Source organism: Antechinus flavipes, chromosome 6 (genome assembly GCF_016432865.1).
Source record: "Antechinus flavipes isolate AdamAnt ecotype Samford, QLD, Australia chromosome 6, AdamAnt_v2, whole genome shotgun sequence".
NCBI lineage: Eukaryota > Metazoa > Chordata > Mammalia > Dasyuromorphia > Dasyuridae > Antechinus > Antechinus flavipes.
In genome coordinates this window covers 195,144,851-195,165,177 of record NC_067403.1, presented here as the reverse complement: position 1 = coordinate 195,165,177, position 20,327 = coordinate 195,144,851, and the positions used below count along the sequence as shown (strand labels likewise).

The following is a 20,327-nucleotide window of genomic DNA, read 5'->3' as shown; positions in this document are numbered from 1 at the left end:
CTGTCCCTTTCAGGTGTTGTTTCCCAGGCTTACCCCCATGATTTCAGCTTCACTCAACCCAATCCCCACTCCTCAAGCTTCCCCAGAGCTTTCAACAGAGATAAATTTCAAACAGAGATAAATAACTGCTAGAAAACAAACAAATAAAAAAAGAAGATGTGGGCCTAAAAGCATCTTATTCTGGTCACTTTTTCGTTTTCTTTTCTTTTGACATGGGTAGGTGGGAGGGTGTCTACACTAAGCATAATTTAGAAGCTCCTCAGAGTTTCTATTTCCTCACCTATAAAATGAGAATGATAATCCTTACATTATTTGCCTCTCAGAATTGTTGGTGGGAAAGTATTTTGTAAACATTAAAAGCCAGAAAAATAAGAGATATGAATTATTAAAGGGTAAGCTTTACTATGGCACTGAATGTCAGCATCCAGCATATGGTTGGTGCTTAATAAATGTCTACCAATTGGCTGAATGAATATCAGTTCCAACTTTCATCATTTAACGGAGATAAACAGCTCCTTGCCTCTGGCAGTCTCAAGCAGCAGGCTGGATGGCTTTAGCTGGTCTTGCAAGGGAGGTTTTAAAAGGAGATTCCTGCACAGGGAGAGTCTGGACCAGGTTCTTTCCTCCCCAAAAGCCTTTGCAGTTCTGACAATCAACATAAGTAAATCCTAAACATACTCTGCCTTCAGCAGACAGATGAAGCAGATAAAGGGAGGCAACAGTTGTACAAGTCACAAAGCCCTGTTAGGACCATGATGGCTTCTAAAAGCTTACAATTCATTATGCCCTAACCCTTACTTCAGAAATGGATGTTGTAAGTCACAAATTATGACAGAGGATCCCAAGAGGTAAAGGGCCTTGCCCAAGCAACTTATTAACTACTATTGATTAGTACTATGACTACTACTGGTTCCCATTTCTCTACTGTTTTAAAGTTTATGTAGGACTTTTCTCATAACCACTCTGTGAAGCAGATAATATACAGCTGTATCATTATGCCCATTTTGTCGATGAGCAAACTGAGACACAGGACTCAAACTCAAGTTCTGACCACAGTGACCTGGGAATAAATCATTCAAACTTCTGCCTCCTGGTCAGTCTCTCAAAACCAAGATTTGAGAAGAATCATGACTTAGGGGCAGAAATTCTCCTTTCCTTTGGATGGGGCATTTCCTCTGGTTCTGCTTTTTCTGTTGTAGCACAGCTAAGGGTAGGCTGTTGAGGGCACTCAAGAGCTCACTTTCTCAAAATTCAATCAGCCCTGCTTGGCAGAAAAAAGCCAAGGAGAAGGGCTCTAGGACTCAGTGACAAGCCTCACACAAGCCATTCTCCAGGACTGGGTGGAGGTCAAGGCCAGAACACCAACAATTTAAGGAAATAACTTAAGAGGCAGAAGACATTTCCCAGTGTACATCACGTGGCAAGGGAGCCAAGGGAGGGAGGAAAGAATAATGGGAGGAGGAACAAAGGGTGGAGCTTTTGGGGAAAGGATGCAGTTTTCAAACCAAGACCCAGAAGATTGGATGGGCTCACTCGAAGATCAAAAGTATTATTTGAAATGACTATCTTGCTCAGGCCACTCAATATAGTAGAAAGAGTCTTGCTAAGTAGACAGGAGACTGCAAGTCAAATTCTGTCACTAACTTGCTGTGGTCTTCAAGCATGTCACCTCCTTTCATTGTAGCTCAGGTTCCTTTGGAGGATGAGGGAGCTGGGGCAGACAGCTTCCAAGTTCCCTTCCAGGTCTGACATTGTGTTCTAAGGTTATCTCCAGTCCTGATATCCAATGATCTAAGATCCTTTCCAGGTCCAACATTCTGTGTTCTGAGGTAACTCCAGTTGGGAAGTTCTACGTTCTAAGATCCTTTTGGTTCTGATATTCTGTGTTCTAAGAAGTCTCTGGCTATGATGTTCTATGTTCTAAGGAGCCTTTGACTCTGACACTCTGTGTTCTAAGATTCTTCTAGTTCTGATTTTTTGTGTTCTAAGTGTTTCCCTCTCACTGGCATCCTGGGTTCTAAGCATCTCCAGCTCTGACACTCTGCATTAAGGTCCCTCCAGTCCTGATTTTTTTGTGATCTAAGAAGCCTCTGGCTCTGATACTCTATATTCTAAGATCCCACCAGTTCTAATATTCTGGGTTCTAAGTGTCTAGCTCTGACATTCTGCCATAAGATCTCTCCAGTTCCTATTTTCTGCAATCTAAGGCGACTCTGGTTCTAATGTTGGTAGCTTCTGCTCTATAGTCCTTCCCAGTTGTGACATTTCATACTCTGACTTGAGCACCCAGTTACAGTCTAGTGGGAAGTAGCAGGGTGATGGCACGAAAAGACTCTCAGCTCATACACACTGGTCCTCATTTTAAGTCCTGGGTCTTTCACTTATTGCCGGGGTAAACTGCCTTTTCTGGGTTCTGGTTTCTGCAGCTCTAAACTCTGTAAAAGCTGAGACTCTTGGCCCATGGGGAGGCAAGCCTTTGGAACAGCTCCTTCCAAGAGGACAGAATCATAGTCTTGAAAGGAACCTCACAGATCCCCAACCTCAATTTCCCACTCACAAGGACCAGGAAGATACACCTTACTTATTTGCCCATGGGGAGAGGTGGGCACAGTCATGCATAAATGTGTCTTTGAGCAGACACCTGAGAGGGATGGACAGCTAAACAGGGGGAGGAGGATGAGGAAGAGGAGGGCAGAGCTGTCCTGTCCTCTTCATGGATGTCCGGTTGGCTTTCATAGGGAAACCCTCCCCCTAAGCTCCTAGGCTAGGTCAGCATACACCAGCTGCTGCCAGAGTGAAGCAGTCTGGGTGACTCACGCGGCTGTAAATGGGAGAGCTGAGAGCTAAAGGGACCTCACACTCAGAGGAACCATGTCACCTGCCCAAGGTCACAGAAAGGAAGGAACCACGCCAGGACTCAAATCCAGGCAGTCTGCCTCCAGGACAAGCTCTCTCTCCATGCACAGCTCAAGTGTCCCCTGCCCCTACTACCAGAGGCCTTTCCTCCTCTCCCAAGTATCAGCCAACTCCCCCAGGGGATGACTTTGTATGTACTTTCTCTTTAAGGGAAGGGGCAGGTTTCCTTTTTGTCTTCCTGAGCTCAGTACCCAGCACACAGTAGGCACTTAATATATGGCTTGCTGAAGTGAGCAAAATTTCTTAGTATATCAAGGCTTAGTGGGGCTCAGAGCTCCTGCAACACCCAAATGCTTTCCTTATTGTCACTCCCACCCTAGGAGGCCTCTGGATGCCGTAGAAGGCTGGGTCCATTCTAGAGGGTCTGCTATGAAAAATGAATGCCCCCTGCCTTGGTTTGCACCAGAACCCTTCCTGTGGAAGTCCCCCCTACTCTGCTCCTCTGCTGAGCTCCTAAGCCCATAGTCCCCAGACCATAGGCACTTATCCAAAAAGATCCTCAACCCAAGTGGAGTTCTGCATCTGGGCTCCAATGCCAAGGTCATCTCCAGCTCAAATGTCTACTGAGGGTCTTTCAATCACTCTCCTCTCTCACGATGTGAGCTTTGCTGCCGCCCCCCCCCCCCAAAAAAAAAAAAAAGATAAGGGCAGAGCTGGGCCCACAGGAACAAAGCTCACCTGTTCTAAGGTTCAGATTCCTCCTTTTAAATGGGTCTAGAGTACCTGCATGACCTACATCAGTGTTGTTTTGAGGAAAAGGCTTAGGTAACCTCAAGGTGCTATGGGAATGGACATTCTTATCAGATTCCTGGCTCAGTATCTACCTCCCATTATGAACTCTGAGCCCTGCATGGGGCTCATTTCCTGCTCTCTCAGCCTCCTCAGATAGTGTAAGGATCGGAGGAGACAGTGGATGGGAACTCTCCCTTAGGAAATGTGATCCTGGCAGAAATGCAAGGTCTGTGAGACATCAGCTACAGGGAGCAGGGAACTCGGAGCCCTACAGGAATATCTAGCCACTCCCCAGGTGGCCCACTGTTCTGAACCTTCTGTCCCCAGCTCGGGCTCTCTATACAAGGGCCTCTCTTGGGAGACTCCCCTTCCAGGAAACACAAACTGCAGAACTATGTGTTCTGGCCCCACCTAGGGCCTGAAATGACCAGGAAGGCTAGGCAGACTGGCTGGCTGTCCCTGTGACCCCAGACATTTACTGAACACCTGTGGGGAAAGAATGGTAGCTGCTTTATGTATCCAGGTGAGGCTCCCAAGGAACTGGGACCAGTATGCCTCTGAGGAGGAAAAACGTATGATGTACAGACCACAAGAGGTAGCTGGGGAAATGGACACACTTTCTCTTATCAATCACCACCATCCCCCATCATCATCATCATTTCACAAGATCCAGAGGTAAAAGAGATCCCAGAAATTATCTGCTCCAGAGGTTCTTAACCTGTAATTTGCTTATTCTGTCTCAATGTAACTGGATCCCACTATAATCCTTTGGATTTTACCTTGCACAACATGGTTCTGTAAAGGGGTCCTGGCTTGATCAGACTGTCAAAAGAGATCAGGAACTCCAATCTAATGCAAGCTCTTCATCTCACAGAGGAGGAAACTGAGACCCAAGGTCACTCAGCTACTGAGCCACAGAGCTGGAATGGGAATTTAGTGATCTTTCCTCTATGAAACACTAACAATAAGAACTTACCTTTCTGGAATGCTTTCTGTTTTCTCTGATAGTCCCTGTAGGAAGCAGTCTCAGATTTTCCTCTCATTTTATAAGAGGTCACTAGAGCTCAGAAGGGGGAGGTTTAGCCAGGGTTCCTCAGTTAAGGAGGGGCAGAGCCAGGTTTCTAACTGAAAACTGTGGTCCCAGCCCATCGTTCTTCTTGCTATTACAGGATACAACATGTACCTGCCTTATCCCAAACAGGTTGTATCCTGTTCGATCTCCTGGGCCCCTTCTCAATTCATTCTTATTTTACAGATTCTTAGAGTATCATAGCTGGCAGTAGGGGGTGAAGCAAGCCCTCTGAGATCAGCCAGTTCAATTCCTGACCCTTAACACAGAAGGGGAAATAAATAGGATTGTCACCATTTGACACATGTGGAACTGAGGATGAGAAGAGGGATGATACTCTTCCTGAGGTCACAGAGCATGTCAGTGGCAAAGCAAAGTCTGCTGGCTCTTATGGTCTGAGTACTACTCACTGCTTCTCCTCTTCAAGGCAGCATTTATCCACCACAAAGAGGCAGGACATCTTTCATGTCTATCATCCCAAGCCTTTTCCTTCCTCCCCACCCTTCAGGATTAAAAAAGTGTTACCCGGCAAAGGAGAACCTCACATTATGTAAAAGTTTGATTTCTGGGCAAGTTATAAATAATTGGATTTCTGTAGCTTTTTTAAATGCATGAAAGGGAAGCTCAATATCAAAAGCAAAATCATTTCCACTTTATACATTTGGTTTATTTTGCTATTCTGAGTTATGTGAAGTTCCCTTTGCTTCTTAGCAAGGGAATAAAAACAACAGAAGCACAGATGCTCTAAGCTGGAGGGCACCTCAATGGCTGGCACCTAATCCTGCCTTACCTGGACAGGATTCCTGCTACACAGGTCTCTAGGCTCCACTTAGATACCTCCACCAATGGGAAAGCCACACCTGGTTTACCAACGTGGCTCATTATGGGGCAGCTTGGTAGTGCAGTGGATAGAACATTGGCACTGGAGTCAGGAAGAACCAAGTTCAAATCTGGCCTCACATATTTACTAGCTGTAGGACACTGGACAAATTACATAAATCCAATTGCCTACAAATAAATGAACAAAAATATAGTCAAGGGGCTCATTCCATGTACAGCTAAAGATTATCAAGTTTTTCCCTATGCCCCGTTGAAATCCACCCCGTGGCAATCTCTCCCTTCTCACCCCCCACCAAGAGCCTCTCTTCTCTGGAGCTCATACACAGAGTGATGTATTACATTCTCATTTCCTATTTCCAGATTTTACTGGACATTCTTCCTCTTCATACAGAACCTGTGTTTTCCGTTTGACACATATCAGAAAACCTGTATTGGCAGGCCACTTTTGCTACTAGTAGCACTAGCCAGATGGTGCCTAAGACCCCTTTCCAGCTCTAGCCCCTAGGCTTCTATGACTAGGATGAGGTCCCTGATCTTAGGGAGCTGGAAAGAGGGAATAGGGGAAAAGCACAAACAAGTACAACATTATGGAGAATATGGGAAGCCTAGAGAGTAAAGATCTAGTCATTTCTCAATACAGTTGGGGGGAGGAGGAAAAGAGAAGAATCTCAGAACTGGAAGGAATCAGGATATTTCTTGGGGCCAATTCCTGGCAAAACTCTAAAATCTATTACATAAGAAACAATAAGTATCTAGAAGTAATAGTGGTGACTTAAAAAAAAGGGAGGGAGGAAGGCTGGTAGAGCTCATTGAACATAGACCCTGCCAGGAGGACCGGACTTCCCTTTTCTGCCAGCATCATGAGCATGGCAGATCAAAGGAATTCCACAGGTATGCTTTTACTTCAACCTGAGCAGAGCTTTTGACAGAACTTGTGCCATCCTTTTGGAAGAAGGAGAGAAGTGGGATGGTGGGTTTGGGCAGAGGTTCAATGACCCATCTCCCAAGCCATCACTGGTGATTCAATGTCATCCCCAAAGGAAGTTGTTAGCAAAGTGCTCCTGAGACCTGTGATCGCTCTGCTGCTGCTTGATGTCTTTATCAATGACATGGAAAAAAGCAGAGATGACGCAGAGCTCTAAAAATGGGCTACCCCAGTCAAGTGACAAAGTTGGGATTCAAAAAGGCCTGGCTGAGCTCATCAGTGAGAATCTAAGAATAAAGAGTCTATGTAAAATCTTACACAGGTTCAAGAAAATCAACTTCACAGGTGGGGGAAATATGGCTACCAAGCAAAGGATATGGGATTTTTAGTATATCTCAAGTACTATGTGATTAGACTAAAGAAAAATTCGGTGAAGAAAACAGGGGAGGTGGTCAATATACTCTCATTAATCCATATCCATCCTGTTGTGGGTGCTAATCAACTGATTGGCAGTGGTGTTTCTCAACCAGGTACCATGGCTGAGAATTAGGGTCTGTGCCATCTCTAAGACACCGGTTGACATCTTGGGAAAGCCATTTAACTTTCAAGCCTATTTTTTCATTTGAAAATGCAGATAATACTTGTGCAACTTCATAGGGCTGCTGGTAGGAAATCCCTTTGTAAATTACTTAGAGATTCGTGATTTTTCTCATGTGAGTCAGTCAAAGACAGAGCTTCTCCTCCAAACATTAGCAGAGGGTTTCATGAACAAATGTTCAAATCTGTTTTGCATAAATGTGCACCTGGTTAGTCTAGTTCTTCATCAACATACACAGTCTGGGGCTGTGGTATAATAGAAAGGGCATTGTCTGTAAATCAGAGATATGGGTACCTTTCAGCCTTTAACCTTTGGCAAAAATCTGTAAGCCTCAGTTTCTCCATCTCTAAAATGAAGAGACTGAAATGAATGATCTTGAGATCCCATCCATTGCTAAACCCTGTGACCTGAGACAATAAAAGCAGAATTTAGTATTGGAAGTCAGGTTGCTTTCCTGAGCTCAATTTCTAGCACTTGTATTTATTAGCTACATATAATGGGGGAAAGGTATTTAAATTCTCAGGGACTCACTTTCCTCATCTGTTAAAGATAAACATGACATAGAAAACTGAGTTATAATTATGGCCCCAGACCATGAACTCATCCAATCACAGCTGTCTCTTAGAATCCCAGTTTCCTTCAAAGCTCAGGCCAAATCCTCCTTCCTATGGAAAGCATTTCCTGATCCTTCCAGCTGAGGTTGCCTCCCTCCCAAAATTGCTTATTGTTTTCATATAAGTGGAAGGCAGTGTGGTGTGGCATAGGACTGAGTTCAGTGAGAATTAGAAAGACGTTTAGTCAGATCCCCATTTCTGACACCTATGCCTGACACAGGTCCCTCAGCTAGTCCTTGAACCTCTCAGTGTGGCCAGGTAGCTGTCTAGACCTTTAACCTGCACAGAGCGGTCTCCTTTGGTCCCTCCTAGGATGGCTCTCTCTATGCTGAGAAAACCACAGATGTGCTCAAATAAAAACAAATCTCCATCTTGGATAGACACATGTTACCTCTCTTAAAAGAATGGAAACTCCTGAAGGCGAGAACTGTAGTATTTCTATCTTTATACCTCCAGGTCTTAACACATGTCTGGCTCACAGAAGATACTTAATAGATGTTTTTTGATTAACTTCTTGAAGCCTTTCCAGTTTAGTAGAGACTTGGCAGGGTTGAAGTCCCACCGAGAGGGTCTCAGCAAGCCTAGAAACGCAGCCTCTGGTAAATTCATCTGTGGCCATGAAAAGTTTGGTTCACACTTGAGTTACTGTTGACTCTACAGCTCCAGCTCAGCCCAACCAAGTGGCCTCTACACTCTTCTCTACACAGAAGTTGCTTCTCCCACATGAGATCCCAAGAAATCCAGACTTCCCCTAGATAATCAATGAGCCAATCCCAGCAGCAGCTTGTTTGGTGAGATCCAACTGATCCCCCCACTGACAATTCTCTAGTATAAGCAGTCCCTTTACCATCCCACCCCCTCCCCAAAAGCTTCTACTTCCCCATAAACATTTATACAGAAACAGCCTGGAAAAAAAAAGCAGCAGTAGCTGAGGGAGGGGTAGAATATGGGGGAAAGGAGCTCTGCCTAGGCTCAGTGTAAGGAGAAAAATCAGAGGACAGATTTGTTTCTAGTTAGCCCAGAGGCAGAAAGGAAGGAATTCAGATGGCTCAACTGAGCCAACTACGGGTCTCCTCGAAGCTGACATGGGAACAGATGAACAGACAGAAATCTGGGTGTGCAAAGCCATTCTATAGCATGACATAATAATAATAATAATAACATGTAATCTTTGGGGCACTTACCTATGCTTTTCTAGCTCGTTGTGCGAAGACCTGTCCAGAGAAAAACAAGAAACAGAAGTAAGTCCCCTAATTCAATGAATAATTGTGAACAAAACCAATCTGTCCCGGCTCGTCAGGGAGACAGTCGTGGGAAGGCTCAGGGTGGCCCAGCTGCCCTCCCCAGGGCCTCCCCACTCGAGAGCACTGGGAAGGGAGCTGAGAAGGGAAGACGCCGGAAGCCAGTCTGAGGCCAGCTTTCAAACAGAGCTCAGCCTTGACGTTGGCAGGGAGGGCGTCTCGAAGGCATCTCAGAATCCCACAAGTGCCACGTAGTAGCAGAGAGGAGAGCAGGAGAGCTGGGCTCGGATCCCAGCTGAGACACTCACTGGCTAGTGAGGGGACTTTGGAGAAGTCCCTTCCGTCTGCTAAGACTCAGTTTCCTCAACTTTAAAATGGTGATAATGATACTTGACTCTTTTCCTTCACAAGGCTGATGAGTCAAAAGAACACCAGCACCGAAGTCAAAAGACCTGGGTTCAAATCACATCTTTGTCCTTCACTACCTGTGTGAGCCTCAGCACTGGGGCTTGGTTTTCCCATCCGTAAAACGATGGGATTTGACCAGATGGCTTCCAAGGGCCCCCCACTCTGGGCCTACAAGCCCATGATCATGTTATGCCTTTGGGGAAGGCAGGGTCTGGTTTATTTGGAACGTTTGTATCCCAGTGCTTAGCATAGATCTTGGCACAGAACAGATACTTATTCAACTGCTTGCAGTTGTCTGAAAACCTCAGAGTGCTACAGCAATAGGACTATTAATAATAAAATATTATATAATAACATATGCAACTATAATTGAATTACACTATGAACATTAATAATCCCTTATACTTACTACTTGTGGGACTTTGAGCAATCACTTTGCCTCTAGGTCTCAGTTCCCTCACCTATAAAACATAGGTTTTATATGGAGATGCCTCTCCAGGGCATTGTGTGGCTGTGAACCCTATACTAAGTAGGGGTCAATATTTGCCACGTCACCCAGTCTGGCCCCCTCTGCCCTGCCGCAGGAAGAGGACAATCTGGAGGTCCCCTCGAGCCTGTCTGTACAGCGGTAAGGTTCCTGAATCCATAAGGCCGCTTTGCTCCAGGCTTCACCTTCCATGACTGACTCCTGCTCTATACCGGGGAGGACCTTTCCCAACACCATTTCATACTTCTGACACTTCTCTCTCACAGTTTTGACAATAACAAGATTTCTGTTTGCACCTGTCTAATCCTCCAAGTAAATTGAAACTCCCTGAGAATAGGAGCAGCAGTCCTGATACTGTACTGTGCATACAACAGGTGTATATTCAATGTTTATTCCCACCCAAACGCAAATTCTTGGGCCTGCTTCATGGTCTTTCATAATGTGGCTGTCACCTTTCTCTCCCCCCTAAAAGCTCCCTACCACACACCCTCCCACCCCCATCCTCAAGGTGTCTCCTCTTGCCCTACACCCACTGCTTCTTTCACCATTCTCCCTCCTGAAATGCGCATTCTTCTCCTCGCCTCCGAGGCTGTCCTGACCTTCAGGGCTCAGCTCAGTCCTGTTTCCTCTAGGAAGTCTTCCTAGGGAGGGATTTCTCCTTTTTTCGGCTTCCTGTGGCTCTGAAGTGTTAACTCAGAGCTGTGTGTGTAAGAGAAACTTTGTCTTTCAGGCACACAACTCCCAAAGGGAGCCAGCTGTGTCCTCTTCTCCCTTCCTTTCCTCCCTCCCTCCCAAGGCCTAAGGAAGGCCTGAGCCAACAGCAGAGGAGGCAACTATTAGGAATAGTAGCCACAGCCGGATCTTCAAATGGGGCTTTCCCACCCATTCTTTATCTGATCTTCACCAAAATTCTCTGCAGCTGGCAAGATAATTTAGAAACAAAGAAACAGAGGCTGGAGGAGGTATGGCCCAAGCAGCACCAGCCAGCTTGCCAAAATCATGGCAGCCTCCTGACTCACAATTCATGCTTCTGTTCCCTCCCTTTATCAGAATGACCATGTTCTGGTCTCCTACACAGACTGTGACTGCTTCCTTTCCATGCTCTACCAAACACACACTCTTCGAGGATTTTCCATCCCACAATTATGGACTATCAGATGGAAAAACCTTGAAGGCCTTCCAGTTCCATCACCCTCTAAAATAGGGCCATGGTTTTTCAGACGTGGCAGTGCCTGCTTTCAACACCCCTGAGACCAGAAATTTTGGCTATTGACCACACTCATTTACTATATACTCTATTCATTCCCTCCTTCCTTTTTAGAATGGACCTAGAAAAAAGAAAGGAAAAACCCCTGACCATCTCAGACTACCTGAAGAGCAGTCCCTTGCAACTTCATCAAAACATGATCAACCAAGTTTGTTAAGCCTTTCTCTCTTTATTCAAGAGGTACACCAGCACATAGGTGGCACAAAGGATATACCTGATCTCAATTAGACCCGAGTTAAAATTCAGTCCCACTCACTTATTTTGGGCAAGTCGTTTCACTGTTGACTGCCTCGGTTTCCTCAACTGTGATATAGGCACAATAATAGCACCTACCTGCCAGATTCTCCTCATGAGGATCAAGTGAAATATTTGTAAATCACTTTGCAGACCTCTGAATATTATATAAATGCTAACCATTTTTTCTTTTTAAAAAAATATTTAAAAAAAATTTGGCACAAAGGATGGCTCACAGGATAGGAAGAGATTTGTAAATAAAAGGGATGTGAAAATAAAAAATATCAACAAAATGTTTTTTAAAGATCTGAGGGTAGGAAAGAGTATAGTCTACTTCATGTAGGAAGTGCCTTATCTTATTTGGCAACCTCTTCGACTAACTGACCAATGAGCATTTATTGCACCTGTGTCTGGTGACTTACTTTAAGCCTCATGGGAATTAGGGAGATGTAAGAAGGCAGAAACCTGGGTCTGAGTCCCATCTCTGCTGCCCACTGATTACAAACATATTTCTTTCCCCTCAATTTTGTCATCTGTCAATGGGGGCAAAAATAATTTTTACTCCCTAGCTCACAAGGTTATTGTGTAGAAAGTGTAAACTGAATAAATCAATAAATTATCATCTTTATTATTATTATAACAGCTTCTAAAAGTCCTGCAGAAATGGGAAGTGTCAATATCCAGCCCCTACCTATCCTTGGGAACTTCATGGTTTGCTAGGAGAGAAAAAGCCAAGGTGCCAAAAAAGTGTAGAATTAGCAATCCACACAGAAAGCATTCTGAGAGTAAGAGTGAGAGAGATCTCCATAGGCTGATGGGGTCAGGAAAGGCTTCCTGGAGGAGGTGAAGCTTGAGCTGGGCCCTGAAGGTTAGGGAAATTTCAATGGGTCAAGAGCAAGTGAAAGGGGCATTGTGGAAAAACTGTGCCTATTTTAATCTGACGTTACTGCCTTCACAAAGCACAAAGTGCCTGTTCAGAGTTTGCCTTCCTGAGGGTCTAGATTGGCAACTGAACATAAAACACCTCATTCTAAAATGATGGACTCTGACTGCTTTCCCTGTGCATGAGCTGTCCCCCAACCAACCCCAAACATGTCCCAGACAGTTGTTTCTTTCCATTGAAGAAGTATGCCAGAAAAGGAGATAGTATTACTTAGGGAACTTGAGAGCTGCAAAAGGACCACTAGGCACATCTGGTCCTGGCATGACCTTAGGAATGAGGGTAGGAATCATCACCCTCATTGTACAGACGAGGGAAAACTAAGGTCCCCACTCTCCAAGAGGACCTAACTTCCCATTGGGCACACAACTGCTAAGCGAAAGAATGGGGATTTGAGCCTGGGTGCCTGGACTCCTAATCTGCTGCCTTTCTATCAAGACTGATGCCTAACCCTGCCAAAGATGCTTTGATGGATCCTCGTCCGGCCCTTCTGCCGTGGGGCTCTCCACATGAAGAGCCACAAGCAAGTGGTGACACAGAGAGGCTTGGAAGCAGGAGGCTTGTTGGACTTGGGAGTGGGGAGACTTCCCTTTCTCTGGGCCCCAGTGTCCTTGGCCACAAAGTCAGGGTTTGGGGCAGATGATCTCCAAGGGCCTTCCCACTGTGACATTCTGGGAGGCAGCCAGATGGCTCAGGGGACAGAGCACCGGACCTGGAGCTCAAGCCCTGGAGCCTGACACATTTCCTCGCTATTTAACCACTGAGCCACTAAAACCTGTTTGCTTCAGTTTCCTCACCTATAAAATAGGGATCATAGCACCTACCTCCTAGGGTGGTTGTGAGGGTCAAATGAGGTGACACTTGGCTCAGAACAGAGTCTGGCATATTGTAGGAACTATATGGTTACTATAATAATAATAATAAGCAAAATAACATAATAGGAATATAATCATTATTCCAATTAATTATTGTTGCTGTTGTTATGAAGAAGAATCCCTTTCAGGCCAGTCCTGCCACATGCCTCCCTGCCCACTGCTGTGTCTGGTCCCTGCCTGTATGAGGGCACCCCTCCCCACCCCTGCTTCACTGGGGAGAATAGCCCCCCTGGCTTCCTGCTCTTTCCAGCAGGCTGCACAGGTTGAGCAACATCCACCAGGGGCCGTCCTCCTCTGGGCTTTCTCTCCTCCCCTTGGCTTAGAAAACAGAAACTTAAAGGAGGGGGAGGGGTTTATAGTCATCATGACGTGAGCCCGGAAATAGAATTGACCACTACAGTTATCTCCCAGCTGCAGGGAGTCCTGTTTACTAGAACTCATTCAATTTCCATCTCTTGAGAAATGGCTTGCCTCGATTCCTTGCTATCTTACCAACCTCTCTTCCCCAGTGTGAGCAAACAGCCACCACTCAGATTTCTAGAGCACATAAAAGTATATAGCACGCTCTCCATTTTACAGATGGGGAAACTGAGGTTCAGTGGTTTGGAGGGAACTACCAGGAAGGCACTGTGAAACAATGGGGAAAGTGATGGATTTGGAGTGTCAGGGCCTAGGTTCAAATACCTTGATTTTCCATTTTCTTCCCATGTGACTTTAGGAAAAATATTACCGAGTCCCTCTGGCCTCATTTTCCTATTCTGGAAAATGAGATGCTCTTGAAAATCTCAGTCTCCATCTAAGCTCCTCTGAGCTACTCAGAGCTTGGATGGGAAGCCACGTGTTCCCTGGTTCCAAATCTAAGACCCTCCCCCCCCCACTCTGTACCATGCTGCTTCTGGATAGAGCCACATCACCATAAATTTTCAGAGCTCACAAAACTGCAGCTACCAAACACTCAGACATCCTTTACAATTCCACCTCTGACAAATCATGGCATTGTGGGAAAAGGTTGGGGGAAAGCTATATGGCAGGCAGAGTCCTGGATTCAAATCCCAGCTCTGAATGAATACTTTGTTCTTGAATAAGTTACTTTCCCTCCCTCTGCCTCAGTTTTCCCATTTGCAAAATAAAATGGTTGGATGAGGCGGCTTTCAAGAACTCCTTCAGTTCCAATAGTTCTATATTCTAAGGTCTCTCTTTGTCAGCCTCTTTGAAATGATCAATAGTGCTCCCTGTTCCCACTTCCTGAATGTCTCTCTCCTCTGCCAACAGAGGCTCACAGCTGATCCCAGGCACGTGGTTTTTAGGTCAGGTACGTTCTAAGCCAAAACCCTCATTGTTCAAGTGGGGAGACTGAGGCCCGGTGTGGGAAAGTAGCAAATCCATGACTCAAACCCAAGGCCCCCAGCCTCCTGGCATTTCTGACTATCCCTTGGTGCTTCCAAAGTTCAGTAACAGAGGACATAAGTACAATTGGAGAAATCTAACCATGGGATCAGGAAGGGAGAACTGTTTCACCTTGATACTCCAAGTTCATCCAGAAACCCTGAAGCGCTTCTCACCTACAGCCTCACTCAGTAAGGAAACACCTCAGCGAAGTATAGAGCTTCTTAAATTTTTTCTACTAGTGACCTCTTTTCATATGAGAAAATTTTGCATCACCCCGGTTATACAGGTATATAAAATAAATATATAAATCAAACATTTACTGATAATAAATTTGCAGGTTTTATTCAGTTGAGACCCCATATGGCATTGCAGATCACAGTTTAAGAAGCTGGAAAGTAAAACAATAATAAAATCTACTGGGGTCAGTAGACCCAAGTTCAAGGATTGTCTTTATCATTTGCTACCCATGTGATCTGACCTAAGTTCCTTTGGATCTCAATTTCCTTTTTATAAAATCATAGAATCTCAGTTTTGAAAAGGAACCAGCCACTCACTCTCATTCATATTTGAGGACGTAAAAAAGGCCAAGATCTCCCACTTCAGTGAGATCACTTCAAATACAGGGCATCAGTATTCAGGAACATCTCTACTCATCCTAATCTCTATCTGGCCACTGGACCCCGAGGGCTCTGGAGGGGAGAGTGAGGCAGGTGACCTGGCACAGGTCTCCCTCGCTTCCATCCCATTCACTTGCATGTCATGGCATTCCCTCCCCTGAGGTCATGGTCCTCTTTGAGAATAAAGGACAAACAATAACCCACACCTATAAATCCATCCTCTATAACACCTAAAAATAGCTGTGTAAAAATTTGCTTAAAAGCTTCCAATGAGAAGGACTCAACTCCCTCATGATAACTGAGCCTACCTTTGGACAGCTCAGCTTTTGCCTGATACAAAGACTCAGTTTACCTTCCACTCTCCTATCTCTGCCCTTCGAAGCCAAATAGGAAAATCCCTCTTTCCTGACAATAGCCCTTCAAAAAGGAGACGGCCCTCACATCCCCCACTCACTTGTCTCTTCCCAGTTCCTCCCACAGAACTTCACATGGAATAAACTCGAGGCCCTCATCATCTTGGTTCTTTGAACATTTGCACCCAGGGAATGAGGAAAACATAAAAAGTTTTCAGATAGATATAGTGTAAGCAATAATTAATATGGCAAAGGTTTCTTTTCTTCCAGCTATGAATCTTAGCATTTGAAAAAGTACTGGGCCTTGATTTTCAATCAACATGCATGAAAATCCCTTGTGCCCAAGCCCAGGAAGTGCCTTGTCCAAGGCCACAAGTACATCAGTGAGAGAACCAGCCTCTCCCCCGGGCCTCCTGACTGTCCGTCCAAGCTTCTCATTCTGCAGCCTCAGGTTACCTGAATCTGAGGCGCTCCGCCTGCCCACCTTCGGAGTTTTCCTCTTTAGTCTCTCTGGTTGTTCACTTGTTTCAATAGCAGCAGACTCCTCACGGCCCCACTTAGGGTTTTCTTGGCAAAGACACTGGAGGGATGAGCCACTTCCTTCTCCAGGAGGAAACTGAGGCAAGTGGGTTTAAATGACTTGGCTCACAAAGCTCAGAAGCATCAGGAGGCCACATTGTTACCCAGGTCTTCGCTACATTGTTACCCAGGTCTTCTTAACTCTAGCCTGGCACTGTACCCGGTGCGCCACCTAGCTGCCAGTCTTTAATCTGCCCTGTAATCCTCAAACACAGCTGGGATAAAAATAAAACAGGAATTATAAGCTGGGCTCCAGACCCTGGAATCCATCCACCTTCTTCTGTTTCACTCCTGTTTTACTGTTATTTTAAAAAACCCCAACAATAATCCAGTCATTTCCTCATACAGACCAGTCCCCACCATCTTAACCTGTTGTGGAAACAAAGCAAAAGTGAAAACAAAACTGAAAAAAGCAATCTGGGTTTGAGGGGAGTAACTTTCTGCATTCAGACATGTCCCCTACCGAGGAGACCGAGGTCTGAATGCCTCCCTTCCCCTGACCCAAGCTTGCTTACTACCCATTAGCTGCTCCAGTTTACACGCTGTTATTGCTGTCCCTTCTCCCTCCGCACCAGGGTCCTGCAGTAAGCTGGCAGCCTGCACGAACCAGGGGAAATGCCCACTCTTAAACAACCTGGAATGATCGCTTGCGAGGTTTTCACCATCCTATTTCCAGGAGCCCTCGCCTGGCTGTGGATTTCCTCATGGCCTAACTCCCCAGCCTAACCATCAGAGATCTGGCCGGTCTGGGCCCATGGAATTCCCCCTGCTCCATCAGGATTGACCTCCTCACCATCCCAGTGCTCTCCCCACACAGGATCACAGACAAGCTGCAACCCCTTCCTTTGCGGGTGAAGCAGCTGGGCCCAGGGAGGGAAGTGACTGGACCATGGTTGTGCAGGGGCAGAATTCGAAGCCAGGCCCACTTGGCACTCTCTCCACTACCCCACCCACGATTTGAGGTTCCCAGAGTTGGAAGGACCTCATACGCCTCTGGTCTAACCATTTCATTTTACAGAAACAGACACAGCATGAATGGTCCAAGACCCTATAGTGGAGTAGGACAGAACAGGGTTCTTTACATCCCAGGCCCATGTTCCTCCAAATACTTTACTAGCCCAATTCTACCTTCTCTGTCCATCCAGATCCTACCCTCACAGTTCATCTCTAACAGCCTCCTAACTGGCTGCCTCTCTTCAGTCTTCTTCCCTCTCAAACCACCATGCACATACTCAGAACAGAAAGCTTCTTAACATGACCATGGCCCTCCTTCCTGCCTGTCCTGCAGCTCACACCTTCTCCTCCCAATGTTCTTTGTTCCAACTAACATGACCTGTTGTCTGGCAAAAAGGCCGCCGTCTCCCACCGCATCCAGGCCCGTCTCTGTCATGCTGATCTATGTCTGGCCACTGGACCCAGATGGCTCTGGAGGGAAAGTGAGGCAGGTGCCCTTGCCCAGCCCTCCCTCACCTAAATCCAATTCACTTGCAGGTCATGGCATCACTTCCCTGAGGTCATGGTCCTCTTCAAAAATGAAGGGCAAACAACACTCACCATCACCTCTCCAGTCTGTCTTTTCTCACCCTTATGGATGGGGGACACTGTCGATCTAACCCATTTCCAAATCTTGGTTTGTTGAGAACTCCCTTTCTTCAAGGGTCACCTTGTTCATGAAATCTTACCTGGCGCCAACAGCAGCAATAGCTAACATTTATGTAGCATTTACTATGTGCCAGGCACTACGCTAAGCATTGTACAAATACAATCTCATTTTGTTCTCATAACACCCTTGAGAGATAGGTGCTATTATTATCCCCATTATATAGAGGAGGAAACTGAGGCAAGTAAGGTGAACTGACCTGCACAGGGCTGTGTAGCTAGTGAGTATCTGAAGCTGTATTTGAAGTAGTACTCCCGAAGGCAGGCCCAGTGCTCTATCCACTTTGACATCAGAATGAAAATTATGTCACCTTCAAACTTTAAGGTTCTTCTCGCCTGGGCTCCCTCCTCTCTCTGCCCACGACCAAAAGGCATCATCTCTCAGTTTCACCTCAGTCCTATGTCTCTGCCTCCTCCCACTAGACTGCGAGCTCTCTGAGGGCCCATGTGACAGCTCAGCGGATCTTCTGGGATCCTACCACCGAACCTTGCTCGTAGCAGTACCTGGGTAATGTTCAAGTGGAGGCACCTTCAGTGCCCGGCTCACACCCCCCCCTTCTCCAGGAGGCTTTCCTGACCAGCCCAGCCTAGCCCAAGGCAACTTAACTCTCTTCCTTCTCGGAGCTTCCCAGACACTTGCAGAGATTTAGGACCAGGTTGGGCTTTAATTATTTTACTGGTAACAGAACCTGCCCCTCAAGCTGGTTCAAGGAAATTGATGAGGGTAGAAAACAGATCTTTCCTCTGCCTAACTCCCCCATCTACCCGACCTGAGCAGAGGCACACAGACTCCTGGGGAGCAAGGCCGAGTTTGAGGAGAGCCCTCATTCCCAAAGGCCATGAAGCATCTTGCCTCTGGGTCTCTCAGCACAAGAGCCCATAAGACCCCAGACCTGGCACTCCAAGGAAGCCCATGTGGTTATAATGGCATCTATTCCCTGACATTACAGCTTAGGAGCAGAGCTAGGAGACAGGTCAGAGGGGTGGGCCACTAGCAGAACTGATAGCTTAGCCATGGAATCAAAAGCCTTAGCCTTGGTTCCTGTCTCAGACTGAATTGGGCAAGAGAAAGCAAAATTGTGTCATTATGCCTCAGTTTCCTCATCTGTAAAATGGAATGACACTTGTCACTACTTCTTCTATAGGTAAGCTGAGAAGAAAGCATTAATAAGCCCACCTTAAAGTAGCATGTTAAGATCCCTTATTGGTCACATGTTTACCATTTGTCGGTGTCTTCCAAACTTTGCTTTTGTGAAAGATTAAGATGAATCCCTGCACAAGGTGGACAGCAAGACCCCTTCTATGCCTTTAACTTCACCCCAAGAGCTAGAAGACCTTCAAGACACAGAACGGCAAAACAGGAAGGAATCTCAGAAACTATGGCGTCTAGCCCAATCATCATGTAGACAAGAGGGCCCCAAGATGTGAAATGACAATAAGGAGCAGAAGCAGGATTCTGCTCTGGGGCTTCTAACTCTCCCACAGCAATAGGGAGATCACCTGGCCCACCAGCCTCATTTTGTCCATCAGGTCTTTGCAGGTTTCTCTTCCAGACACAAAGTGTTCATGTACTGATGAAGATCTAAATATGAATCATTTGTGGCTTTTAGCATGTGGGAACCCTGGTCCCCAGGGAGCCGCAGCCACCGCAAAGACCCACTGAGCTTGGGGGAGACGCCAAGAAGACTCATAGAATCCAAACAGTGTGCAGTTGTTTGTTTTTGTTATTTTTTTTAAAATCATCTGACCACACGAGAGAAGCATAAGATGGAAAAGCTGAGATTGGCAGAAAATCTTCTGGAGATCTTGTAGGAAGAAGTCCTGCCTATGGTGGATGTCACCATTCTGGGCAGCCAGTAAAGCTTTAAAATCTGCTGCAGATCCACTACCTCCATTTAGCTGCTGGGAACAAACACACCCAACTTCTGCAAAGCACCAGGGGAAGAGAAAGCTAAAAATGCACCAGATGGGCCACGGTGGGCCAGCCCTGCCAACATGGATTGCCTGTGCACACGTGCATACACATGCATGTGCGCACAGGCGCACACAGTCTTAAGAACATAATCATATCATTGCCTTGCTTGCTTGGGCCCAATGACCAATGAGTAACCAGACCCTAGCTTCTAAACAAAAGTCAGGCTGCTCCGAGGGACTTGTTTATATGTTGACAAATAACAATATCAACAATAATAGCAGCTGGCATTTAAAAAGCCCTATATAGCTTACCAAGTTTTTTTTCACACTATTTTTTTTTTCCTTGAAGCAACCCAGAGAGGCAGATAATAGAGGTTATCACTATTACTATCTTAGAGACAAAGAGCCAAAGCACCGAATCAAATGACTTGTCCAAGATCACAGAGCTAATAGGACTTGAATTCCAAATCTAGTTTTCTTTCCATGTTACCACAACTGCTTCCCATTAAAAGTTACTCCCCACCCTCAACCAGGGTGTTTCCAAAAAGGCAGTCACAGGAAATCTTTCCCCTTCTTCCTCTGTTTTGTGAGATCCTCTCGATCCCCCATTTCCCACTCCCACCTCTCAGCACTTCCTCCTGCTCTCTGGATCCTTAGAACACATTGGTTT

The 20,327-nt window shown here is 45.9% G+C and overlaps 1 protein-coding gene across 2 annotated transcripts in view; it reads right to left on the bottom strand.

The window, feature by feature from the left end:
- Positions 1-20,327, bottom strand: part of MXD4 (MAX dimerization protein 4) — a 49,925-nt gene that overhangs the window by 26,337 nt on the left and 3,261 nt on the right. For both annotated transcript variants that reach the window (XM_051966290.1, XM_051966291.1), the window contains exon 3: positions 8,879-8,908. In XM_051966290.1, coding sequence (XP_051822250.1) covers positions 8,879-8,908 — 30 coding nt within the window. The remainder of the gene's footprint in view (positions 1-8,878; positions 8,909-20,327) is intronic.